The following is a 13325-nucleotide window of genomic DNA, read 5'->3' as shown; positions in this document are numbered from 1 at the left end:
GGACAAGGGAAACTTCACAGGGCTAAGAGGATGCAAGAGGTGTTTGCTAACTAGTGTAGTCTTCTGCTGTTTCAAAAGGTGAAGAAAGTTTTCAGTCTAAATCCAACTGTGTTTAAAAGAAATAGAATTGGCCTCTTATTTCTCATTACAACAAACACTAGAAATTTACCTTTACTCTTAAGATTATTCACAGGTACAGTACCTCCGCTGAAAAGCTCCCCTCTGAATCTCATTCTGCCCTGTCACCTTCAACTGATAATCTTCACAACCAGTCCTGAGGAAGAAAGAAGCCCATTCCAAGCAAACTTAAAGCCAAATTCAAAATGATAAACCTGTATTTTACATTCAACAATTTCAAGTTTCATGCAACCCTGCTTGATTTACCCCAAGAGAAGCCAATACTCAGAAGTAACACCTCTCCGCTTTCATGTAGTCTCAGTGGGATGCCTTTCTGTGCTTGTACAGCTGCACTATCTACATTCTCCACAGATCACGCCTGTGGAGCTAAAAAGCTGCTTTAACAAAACTTCAAGGACAAGACTGTTCAAGAAGTGTTACTGACACTTTAAAGAATTGAGGCAGTACAAAACCAGAAATAGCCAAGGAAAAAAAAGAGACCTTCCTCCACAGAATACACTGTGTCCCTCGCATACACTTTTCTTCTGGTAATCCTTAGGAACACGCTTGGAAAAGAAAGAGACCCTCTGTACACAACAGTCCCTCCACAAGATAACAGATCACATTTCTGCTGTGCAAGGTGATGAAACGGGGGAAAATACATATATGGTAATAAAGCAGAAACCATCAAACTCACGCTTGGGTCTAAAAGCATTCCTTAAAATATAGAATTGTAGAGAAACTGAGCATGAGTTTGGCTATATACAATTTTTCATGGTTAAGTTCAGCTTCTTGCATTTAACTAAAGATGTAAAGATCTTACATTCAACTAAAGATCAAAAGTTACCGCTGAAGAGTATCCTGATGACACTACAGTGAATGAATTCCTAATAAAACAAGCACTATTTTCTACAAAATAGAATCTTTTAGGTTGGAAAAGACCTTTACGATCCTGTCCAACCATCCACCTAATGCTACAAGTCCACCACTAAACCACATCCCTAAGCGCCATGTCCACACGTCTCTCAAACACCTCCGTGGGCAGCCCATTCCAAGGCCTAACCACCCTTTCTGTGAAGAAATTCTTCCTCATAACCAATCTAAACCTCCCCTGGTGCAACCTGAGACCATTTGCTCATGTGCTATCACTTGTCACCTGAGAAAAGAGGCCAGCACACTCCTCGATGCAACCTCCTCTCAGGCAGTTGTAGAGAACAATGAGGCCTCCCCTCAGCCTCCTCTTCTCCAGACGATACAACCCCAGTTCCCTCAGATTCTCCTCATGTGTCTTGTTTTCTAGTCCCTTCACCAGTGCCATTGCTCTTCTCTGTGCATGCTCAAGCACCTCGATGTCCTTCTTCTAGTGAGGGGCCCAAAACTGAACACAGTACTCAAGCTGCGGGCTCACCAGAGCTGAGTAAGGGGAGACAACCACTTCCCTTCTCTATTGCCCTACTATTTCTGATACAAGCCAGGACGAAATTGGCCTTCCTGGCCAGCTGGGCATACAAGCAAACTTTTTTTTTTTCCCCTCATACCTCCCCACCTTTTTCTTCACTTCTAATATGTATGGAAAAAAATGCACTGAAAAAAAATGTCAGTTCTTGAGGATAAGATGAGTCTGCCTTATCCACCTTAGGCTTTCCTGTTTCTAAAAAGAAAAGAAAAGAAAAAAAAAATATTTTCATAAACATCTAACAGACCAACATTTCGCTGAAGCTGTTTCACACTTAGAAAAAGCTCCATCTACTACTCCCTACTGTAAGCTAATTAGCCTTAAACCTCTACATAGTAGGAAAAACAGTGACTGATTACTGACTTTCTTATGATCAACTGTACCAACTGATGTACCTGAAAGAGTGAATTTGTACAGTGATTTGTACACAGTCTCTTAAAAAGAGAGGGATATAGTAAGTCTGGTGAAATTCCTCAAAAGCCAGTGCAATTTTAACCATGCAGTAAAACCACACTTAGAAGAACAGAAATAACTGCTTTCTTATGACAGAAAATGAAAGTTAATTGAATAGAAAATAATGACAGAATTAATTGAATACATTCATGAATGAAAAGCGAAGACAGCTTCCCAGTGTGTCACTTTCAATTCTTTTGGTAATAGATGTACTCCACAAAATTAATTTGAAATGAAAATTTACCTGGATTGCTCCAGACCTTTGACAGATCTCTCTGTACTAAAACCTCAGCTCAGAAACGATGATTCATTTTTAGAATTTCTCCATCTGTCCATTTACAGAATTAACAACCACTTGCCCTCCCCAGTGATCCAGCTTTCATTATGAAAGCTAATTGTACAACCAACATAAAAGAAAAAGCCACTGGACTGGGCTTTTGGTTATGCAACAAGTTTTGTTTTGTTGTTTTTTTTGTGTGTGTGTGCACTTTTGCTGTTGTGGGTTTTGTTTTGTTTGTTTTTAGTGAGGGCAAAATATTTGCCTTTTTCTATTCCTAGCTCCCTGAAAAAACAGTGCTTTACTAGAAGATGTGCGGGGACACTGAAGGTACAGCATCAGGCTGGCACAGACCTGGAGCTGTCTTGTGCTAGTGACCGCACAAAATCTGTGCTGCTTTCAGAAGGCAGTGCCACAGGAGAGGAACTGTGTAAAGGAAATGGTTTCCATTTTAAAGAAAGACCAGAATGGATAACCTCAAACAAATATTTTAAATTTTATTAATGCGTTTGGGAATAGAGCTTTTATTTTTAAATATATTCACCCACAAACATCCTTCTCCTAGGAAAATAAGTAGTGTCCACACTTTCCGAAGTGTTAAATGGGAACTGGGGGTAATTTACAGCAATCATTACAAGGGACTGCAAATCCTGGATTATACCCTGCAGTATTTTGGACCAATTCATTTCTCCCTGAACTCCATGTGAAAGCTTGCAAAGCTGGTAACCTCTCAGAACCAAAGTCCGCAGGAACAACTTCTAAAATACAAGCACACTGCCTTACAACAAACAGCCTATATCTTAGCTCCATATTTAGCTCCACAGCTTAGCAAGGTATATAAAAATATGCAAATGAAAGGCTTTCTACTATTTAAATGTTTATTTACTTTTAAAGATGCTAGATAGTTTAAAAAGTTTACTGAAAAAAACACAAATCAAAGATAGACAGGAATGCCTATCAGATTGAATATGCCTTTACCTCTCTGTTGTGCAAAATGTGCAATCCCATCGCTCAGAATGAGGAAACCACAAGTCTTAAAGAAATCTGCTCAGATCTATTTTACACTGAGTAACAAAACTCTCACCTATGCTGATGGACCTCAAGTGGCAGAGGAGAAGAAAGCTACATGCTGAAGGAGTTCTGAGACCTTTCACTACTTAAAAAGAAAACAGGAAACCAAACAAACATTTCATACTCTGGTATTACACAGTAGCATGATGGGGTTTCTAGACATAAGGACAGAATTTGGCTATTCCTTATAGGATTATAAGAAGTTGTAGTAAATTAACTTTGTTTTGTGCTTTAGGGGCTTGAAAAACAGAAGGTAGAAACATTTTTAATCATGAAAGTAGGATAAAATCACCACAAACGAGAACCTATTAGAATTTTATAGAAGTATGCTCTACTTCAGCATCTTGAATACCAATCCTGAAGTGCTATGAAGCTGATTAGCCTAAAAATACCTGTAAAATTTCACCTTTTTTCAGAGGAAACTCTCAGTGTATTTAAATTAGAATTTTTAAGCTTCATTTTAACGGTTTGTGTACTTTACAGCACAGACCACACTTCAAGCTGCTAATGCTACTGGAAAGATCTGTGCCTTTTGATTATGGAGATGATTGATTTAGGTGGCTTAAACATTAGTACATATCCACAGTTTATTCCAGGAGAGACTGCAGCTTGTGACGCTTCTCCAGTAGAGTTTTTACAACCAGTTAAGCACTGAACAGCACAAGTCATACTGTCCATTTTGTGGATCTTCAGTAAAGTTGGGAAAAAAAAAAAAAGTGGCCAAAAAAAAAAAAGAGTAAGAACTGGCAGCTCCACACCATGCAACATTAAGTGATGCAGCAACAGGATGTCTTGGAAAAAGCTGGCACAGCAATTATCTGTCCAAAATCCTATCGACTGATTTCATTGCAGTTAGCTCAGTCCCAGCACAGACAAAATTCCAATAGTCAGACCTGTTTCCACCAGTTTCTGCTCTATCTGCTTTTGGCAGGTTACACTGACAATTTCTTTCTACATTAGCAATTAGATTCAGAAAAGCAGTGCTATTTTGAAACAGATCACCCAAACATCCCAGTTACTGAGCAAAGGTTTAATTCAGAGAGTAATTTTAGTGCACATGAACTGGATTCCTTGAAAAGGAGACCAAACCCCATATGCCTGTACATGTACCCACTAAATACGCTCCAGTTCCTAGTGGCATTGTAAAGCTTGTCCTTTGGACAGCTCCAAGCCACATGCAGAGCAGGAATGTTTGGATCTAGGGACCTGATTAAGCATAATACAGTGTAAAAACCTAAATCAAATACATTGCTGATGTCAGGGTTTTGGCACAAACTGCTTTGACCTACTGATCCACTCCTTTTAAGCCACACTACTTACTAATGCACACACTGCCCACAGGCCCTTGCCTGCTAGCTTAGAGCTCTTTTCAGCTCCCTCCTATGAAATATACGTTCCTATGTTCCTGTTGAACAGCACAAGAAAGTAGACAAAAAAATTCTTCAGAGGATTTCCATCTATAAGAATACTTCATAAACAGAAATTCTCACTCATTCAGAACGGATACAATTTCATTTCTACAAAATCAAAGAATTACACAAAATACCTTTTCACAGACATTAAGAATTTACTTGTCCAAAAAGCTGTATAAATATTGGACAGTAAGCATGCCAAGTTACATGATGAATACAGTACTCTACATTTTCCAGTCTAAACCAGTCACCCGCAAAAGTGAACACGGAAATCATATGCACATTTGTTGTTTAAGAGGAATGTACTTCATCCTCTAGTAAGTCACTATGGAACCAGACCTACATTAATAATGTCTTCTCATAGCTCACTGCATTAAGAAAAGCAAAGAGCAATCCAAGGTAATTCTCTGCAATCTTACCCTGATTTTATCTTTAGATTAATGAAGTAGTATGCCAGAATGCATATCTGAAAAGGAAAGATGAAGTGACAAAAAAAGCAAGAAACACACCGAATTATTACAACATGGTTCTGGCTTACCTATGTGATAAAGTCCAATCCAGTCAGTCGGATCAACTTCTTCTTTAATATCCCAGAAAATGATAAGGTTCTGAGACTGCCCCAAGGTGTATTCATACATGCTGGCTGTCAAACTAGATCTGCTATCTGAGGTCACTAAATCAGTGTCACTGTTGGCACGCTGCAAGTTCATGTTCTCAGCCATGGTGCCCTGAGATGCCAAACTCTGCAGATTCTCTGGGCTCAGAGTATACCGGAGCTGTGGGCTGCGACGTCGCACAAAAAGCAGATGTTCTCGCGCTGAACTGGCCATGTCTTCTGCACTTTTGTCAATTTATGTGAAAAAGTTGTTGTTCAGAGATCTATCATGAAGAACAAAAAAAGAAACTGTTGAAGTGAGACAGTAGGTTATTCAGTCAAACATTAAATGCAGAGGTCTTAGCGCAAAAATATTTTAATTTAGGACCATTCCTACAGAAACCTAGAATGGATTAGATCTTTTACTTCATTACTTTACCACTACAGCCACTTAAACTTCTATAAATAAAAAAAAGCATGAATCATTAGCAACAACATTCAGAGTTAACTACATACCGTGAAATAACATTTATAGGCCAGAATGCAACAGAAAGCGAAGCATCCAAGATAGAATCTATAGATCGAATATTCAGCGTCAGAGAAGTGTTAAAGATATTCATAATGTTGGGCATATCATTTCAGTAGAAATACAGTATCACAGACCTATGCTACTATAAAACTATTTTGTAAGGATTTTATTATTGTTATTTTTAAGATACAAACATAGGTTCTGGGATTCTCTACATCAAAGAAAAAACGTCACATCACTGTCTGAGGTGCTTTAGAATACGGGCACATGTTCAATTAGTCCAAGTCAGTTTATCTGTGAAGTTAGATTTTGTCCTTCTTTTCCACACATTATAAAGCACAGGCCTTATAAATTCAACATCTTTCTTCTAACCCTGAGTAGATACTAAGTGGTCTTCACTGGAACATCAAGCTAATATCATCATACCATACCTTCACGTGCACAACCTGCAGCTCATTATCTGTAATGTGCGAATAAGCGTACCACTATCTGAAAATAAGCCCTCACATTACTCACAACTTGAAATAAATCATCAGAAAGGAAGATAGAAACAGGAAAATATTAAAACAGAGGGAACAGCTTGCAGCAGGATAGAATCAGAGATGGGAAACCTCTTGGCATAGAAGGGGATATGGAAATTTCTGTAACTAAGTCACGTGTCTTTGACCAAAGCCGTTTGCCTTTTTTTAAAAAAAAGTAAATGTGATATCTGTGTATTATTCTTAGGCTTTCTTTTTGGTGTCACAGCCTTCAGCTATCACACGCAGATACCTTTGTTGTCTTAAAATAACCTGAGCATTGTCAGGCAGCACTGAATGTCAGCTGCTATAACGATCCTGGTTTCCACCAGCAAGTAAGCTTCTAATTTAGAATTAGGTAGAGCCCATAAGAAATAAATGGGTTGGCTGGCCACTTCCAGAGCCTTCGAATTGTAATTAGACCTAGAGTAAACCACTGCTATCAATCACACATCTGACAACTGGTTTATTAAACAGACACCATTGCCTGTAGAGGTCAAAAGACATTTAGTAAGTAAAAATAAAAAACACCTAGAGCACTCTGAGATCCCAAGACTGTGATCAACAGAATTAAAAAAAAAAAAAGTCAGTTTTCTTTTCTTTTCCCATTCATTCTTCTTTCTGCACATGACCCTTCAAAAACTGTTTCTTCCCTTCAATCTATTTCCCACCACTCATCTTGAATTTTCTTTTTAATACTTCAGTGTATGCACCCTTCACTGTATCATAGATTCTTTTCCTTTTTTGCAAATTTTCTTTGATTTTTTTTTTGAAATATTAAAAAGAAATTCAAAAAATAAAGTTCAACTCAGCCAGTTGTATGCGATTCATCATACATTGCACATGGTTCAACATCAAACATTGCAGAAAAGGAAAGAAACAAAAACTGAGGTAAATAACTTTCCGCATCCAGAAGCGATATGGAGATTACCATACTTCATAAAGTATGCAGGACAGTCTTTCCTGACATGAGCAATGTTTTGGCTGCGTACACAAAACATTTTATTTTTGGTACTGGACGTCAGCAGGGTTCACTAACTCATTCTCTGTCATGTTCCTGGGTACTTTGCCTCTGACACCAACATCAATGATGAACTTTGTATAGCAACCTCTCTTAAATGAAAGTCTGGAAAATCAGCTTCTTGTTTCTCTGTGCAGCGTACTATTCTCTAGATTTGATAATACTGGGAGACTTAGAGACCAGAAGCGTAAATAAGGAATGTTGCCAATTGCCTTATGGCAATAACCCATGTTCCCCAATTGCCTTATGGCAATAACTCATGGAAACCTACTGAGATCAGATCAGCCTTTGCTTTCCAAACTCTGCAGGTAGGTGAGTCCCAGAGGACACCAACTTCCAAACTACGTTACGTGATCCTCCTTTTTTTTTTTTTTTTTTTAAAAAAAAGCTTTTTAGTTTCTTTCTTATAGCATGTGCTGTTGCCCAGATCCTGTTAACAGCCACACACAGTGAAAAAGAGAGATTGTTTGAGATTAATTAACAGACTGACTGATAATGTACTAACACGTTCATTTTCTTCTGTCCCCTATCTGGAGTTTTACATCGTTTTGAACCACTGTATACAGTTGTTTTACAACAGTCAGGAAGGGTGCAAGTTAAAGACAAAGTTTTAAATAGGAGGGATGTAAAAACATCTTTGAGCTGCAGAGCAGTACATTGTACCTGTGGCAACGCTGACATTTGTTGGAACATATTGAAAATTTATATCCAGCAGATGGACAAACTCATCCATGTATAAGCACACATGGGAATTAACTTGTAGTAGCTATAACTATCCTGCACTTGGAGAGGCAAGAACAGCCTGCGAAAAACGTTAGCTCCTTTCCAAGAGTTGATTTTCTTAAGTCTTAATTGTTATCATTTTGGTGAATCATGGCGCAATTACAATTTCTAAAGGTAAAGCAAAGCAGAACTCTACCTGCCGGATAGCTGCTCCAATTCTACTTATAAATCTGGGAGTCTAAACAAGTCATGATTTAAACAATGATTCCAACAAATACTCTATCTTAAAGTCATCAATGTCAATTTGCAATGAACCAATTAAACACCCACATAAATGAGCTCCTATTATGGAAAAAAATATTCAAAAAATTCAGGACTCACAGGCTTTTAGATTATTTTTTAAATTCAGTGAAACAGGTTGCAAAGGGGACCCAGTACCACATAAAACTGCTACTTATCAGCTCACAGTAAGCTGGGAGGTTCATTAAGGTTATCTGTAAATAAATAAATACGACATTTGTGTTGTAAGAGAGGAAAATATGATACCTATAAAATCCAAGCCATAAGGAGTGATGGAAGAGAGAAAAAGAGCCATTAATTTAATTATTCGCAGTCTGAAACTGAGATGAACGCCTTACACAGCGCTTTGCTGTCTACAAAATGACTTGCTTATCTACCATTTGGTTAACAATTCCCAAAGCCTGCTGTTAATAACATAACTAATAGCACACTAACAGATACGTCCTACCAGAGAGTGAAAGTAGGAATTATCCTCCCACCTTCACCTCCCGCTAAGCGCCAGTGAAACAGCATTTGCATCCAGAGCACGCCATGCTGACAGCATGCCTAATGGGCTCCGTGCACCTTCCCAGACACAGGAGTGTGGGCAGTCAGGCTGAGTGGGATCAGAGCAGGAGTTTCACTCCATGCTGGATCAAGTGTGCAAAGGATATTGCTCAATGCAAGCCAAAAAATGGAAATGGAATCTAAAGCATAGGAAAAATATAGGCATGTGAGAATTACTGGATAGCAACTTCAGCAAAGTATTTCAGTTGTAAAGTAAAACCAGTACCAAAGCAGCTTATCCGTATCACAGGGTTTTCTTCAATACTTCACAAGAAGCTTAGAGAAAAATAGGACTGAGTTTATTTTCATTTCTGACTGGCACAAAATCAGGATTATTTTTATCTAAATATACCTCTTAATTACTAATCATAGAGGGACCAGAACTGGGAAAAATAAAGAGTTTTAAAGGTTCCATATGATACACAAAATACAAGTAGAAAAAATCCCATTGACTTTAGTCTTCACTTTAGTCTTCACTAAAGGAGATTCCAAAGCAATGTCAAAGCATTTTTAACATAGTCAAACACTCTACAGTTTAAAAAAAATACATGAATGAAAGTCTGGGAATTCCAGCACAGGAACAACCTAAAAAAGCATCCCGCCATACAAAGCAACACGGAGTTCACATGCTGCCCTGTTTATCTTACTCATAACCGTGATTCACTTCTTGTTTACGCAGCGATCTCTCATGTGCCTTACGGGTCTCGCTCACTGCCTCTACCCACAGCATCTGCTGCAAACAGACTGCAGGGGCTGGCCCTGAGCGTGACGGCCGCCTGCTGCACCGCAGGACAAGGCTGGAGCTACGAGCGGTGACCCAGGGTGCTGCTGAGGAAGCACTGATAAATGCATTTCGTCTGGGGACTGGCTGCATGCCACGGCTTTGCAACGCTGCCCATCAGCGAGGATGGCTGATGGGGAAGAGGAGCGAGTGCTCCGTGCACCAGCACCCCATGGGCAGGACACGTCCAGCCTAATGGGCCAGAATCCCACCTGCCCCAAACGATGCTTGGTGTCCCTCCCTGATACCACTCACCTGCAGGGATGAGCAACCCACATAATCATGCGGGCAAGCAGAATGCATTGAGAACACAGAGAGCAGCAAACACACTGGTTTCCCAGTCACACGGTGTGTGACATTGCCTTATGCCATACAAAGATTTCCAATTGCCACAACAGACATTTGAAGTAAAGGCCTCAAACTGACCAGCTTTGAGCTCATAGGGGCTGAAAAATAACTTTTATCTTGAATAAATTCAGAACTTCAAGGGCCTTCCTCCCAACAGAATTCAAAGCTAGCCTGTTTTATGGCTGTAGCTCTTTCCAGCTGATATTTCCATTTGAAATATGCAGTACATCCCAAAACATCTATGGACAAATTTCCTTCTGATACTGGCTTTGACACCACCCTCCCACCCCCCAAATTCTGCACAGAGCACTTCAAACACCTGCCAGAAAGTTAAAATTCTGCATTTCAGATTTCTGAAAGTCTCATGTCAGAGAAGGATGCACACACACTTCTTGCACAATAGCTTTTACAACATATTTGGCGCTAATGTACTGAAGTATATTTAAAATATATATTTAAAATTTATATTTAAATAAATTATTTCAAATTGATATACTTTAACTAAACATCTTTCATTTAGCAATCAGCGATGTGCATCCATCTCCAAAACAAAGACTAGGCGCCTTCTTTCTGCTGTCTTGTAGTGAGATGCAGCTGCTAAACTTCCCCTCACTAGTGCTAACTTGTCAGTTCTTTAGTACTTTTTCTTTCCCTTTATATTGAAGCATTACTATTAATACACATTTTTAGTGATTTTTAACACAGCAGATGTGGACGGATGGGCCCCTGCTGGTAACATTCACCTGCTATTTATTCGGCAAAATCATGGGTAGCTGATCTTGCCTGAGATAAAGGGAGGAGCTTGGTAGCTCTTTAAGTTTCCTTCCAGACCTATTTTCTAGTATTTCTATGACTATCTGGAGACACAGATTTGGTCTGGGGAAAAAAAAAAAAAAAAAAAAAAAAAACAGGCAAAGATGACATGAAGCATCTTTTTCTATGCTGACAGAAATAAGAGAAAAGCTTCATCTTTCTGCCCAGAGGCCCTTTTTCTTGTCATTCCTCCTGGAATATTTCCAAGAATTTCTACTCATCACATTTCCTGTGATCCACGCCATGGAATTTCTCTCAGAAGGTATTTTTCACTGTCTGATCATTAGGACTTTTCCTTGCTAGCTAATGTTTTATCAGATTCAAGGAAAGCTAACCCATTTGGATGCTTCCTATTCAGCCATCCAAATAACAGCAAATGTAAAAATTGTCACAACATTCAAGTGCCAAGAAAGATCAGCCAGTCGTGATCTGTTTTTCTCCACTGTTTAGCAAGCAGAGGGTAATATGGCCTTTTTACTTCCATGACCATGGGTATATTCTAAGTCTTCAAGATGATTTAGCATATGAATTAATCAACCTGCATCCTGTAACAGAATTTTAATATTTTTCCAGTAGATCATGAAGTTTGGTATTTCAAAAATATAACCAACATAATATTATGCAATTACAGTCCTAGCACATGAAGCAGAAAACTTCATCTAAAACTGCATCTAAAACTGCATCTAAAATGTAATTAAACCTGTTCAATATTGCTGCATGGAATGCTGAATACACATTAGATCTGCATATTTTAAATAATAATAAATTATCCAGGTAAGCAATGTGAACAAGTCCAATGACTGGTACATTAGAGGAATAAAAGAGCACTGTAAGCCTACAGAATTTGTGATTGAATTAAAAGAAAAAGAGATACGCTATAAACTTGAAAAATCACATCGTTATAACTCTGACACCACTGTTTCGTTTTAATTACAAGGCTGTTAAAAATACCTCGGAGAGATGAGAAGGGAAAGATGTTTCTCTCTTTTCCCCAAGTTCTTCTAAACTTGGGCACAATGATAGTAAATTCGTATTCAATGATTTTCTTGAGTAGCCAGCTTTGGATATTTCTTTAATTTATGGTGTTCTTTTTACAAAACAGAATATATTCAAATGATAGGAAACTATCATCATAACCCTTAAAAACTGACACATAACTTAGATCCAATTTAAATGACCTTTAATTGCCTTTTTTCAATGGAGTTAAATCCAAATTTAATTCAACTTTATGTTAATTGGATAGTAACCATCCTGAAATATAAATTGTTGTATCCAGAAGATCAAACAGATTAAGTTAAATTCAGAAACATTTTATTTCTCTGCTGATCTGCTTATTTTTTCCTCTACCAAAGCCCTCAGACTTCTATAATGTGACAATTACTGGATACTTTTAAAAGCAGCTTAGCCCAAAGCAATGATGATGAAAGAATTAACTTCTGGAAACTGTATTCAGGTATTTTAAGGTAATAGTAAAAATTACTGTGCTGAAATTTGACAGTGATTGATATTTCCATACAGGAGAGAGGGGTAAGGGAGGGGGGGTGGAAGAGAGGGAAGGGAGAAGAAAAAGGGAAGCAAAGTGCACGTGCACACTCTTGTCTCCTTTGGACTCAGATCTGGTGACTCAGCTCAGATGTTAAACATCAGCTCCGATTACAAAACCAGCATATAATTTAGACTGGCTGAAAATCCTCCCTAAGGTAAAAAGCATATAGTTCAGCATAAATATGCATTTTTAAAAACAGTCTATGCAGAGCATTATACAGCCAGAGAATAGCTCAGTTAATTCAGAATGTAACAGAGTATCTGAGACCTTTTCAATGCATTTCCATACAGTTCATTTGGAAAGCCGCTCCTATATACTTCTGTATCTAGCAGAAAACAAGTATTTGTCACTCTCATTACCTTAGCTGCTTGAGTAAGGCTTACACCTTCCACCCACCAGCTGCGAGCTCCTTCCATCAGTGAGTCATTCCTCGAGCAGATTATAGAGATCTAGCTGTTGGAAGGCTTTGGTGCATTTCTGACAGGTGGACGCAGCGTGCCAAGGAGCCCAGGAGGCACTGCTGTACTCTCAGTACGACTTGGGGTATCGGCTCTCACACAAACGTCAGCGTGGAGCTAGCTGGTACGCAGATCTGGCCACCAGTCAGATCAGTAAAAGGTCATGAATCTGTATCCAGAGACAAGCATTCAGAAGTGATATAGCTTGCTGGAGGCTTTTCTAATTTTCTGGGTTTAAAGGCTAAATTTGTTGTGGCCACTATTTGAGCCTTGCCTTTATTCAAGCAAACCCAATACATTACAGCAAGAGATCCAAGACAAGACTTGAATCTTAGTACCAGAGGAGTACTCCCAAACAGCC

At 38.7% G+C, this 13325-nt stretch overlaps 1 protein-coding gene across 7 annotated transcripts in view; it reads right to left on the bottom strand.

The window, feature by feature from the left end:
* HECW2 (HECT, C2 and WW domain containing E3 ubiquitin protein ligase 2) overlaps positions 1 to 13325 on the bottom strand; it is a 181584-nt gene that overhangs the window by 104188 nt on the left and 64071 nt on the right. For 6 of the 7 annotated variants that reach the window (XM_050711418.1, XM_035536957.2, XM_035536958.2 and 3 more), the window contains one exon: positions 5325 to 5665. In XM_050711418.1, coding sequence (XP_050567375.1) covers positions 5325 to 5616 — 292 coding nt within the window. In that variant the 5' untranslated portion in view covers positions 5617 to 5665. Of the gene's footprint in view, positions 1 to 5324; positions 5666 to 13325 lie in introns of those variants that run through there. The other variant, XM_050711420.1, reaches the window with a different exon arrangement.

This window comes from Cygnus atratus, chromosome 6 (assembly GCF_013377495.2).
Source record: "Cygnus atratus isolate AKBS03 ecotype Queensland, Australia chromosome 6, CAtr_DNAZoo_HiC_assembly, whole genome shotgun sequence".
Lineage (NCBI taxonomy): Eukaryota > Metazoa > Chordata > Aves > Anseriformes > Anatidae > Cygnus > Cygnus atratus.
The sequence above is the reverse complement of the archived record's forward strand: the minus strand, read 5'-3'. Positions and strand labels throughout refer to the sequence as shown.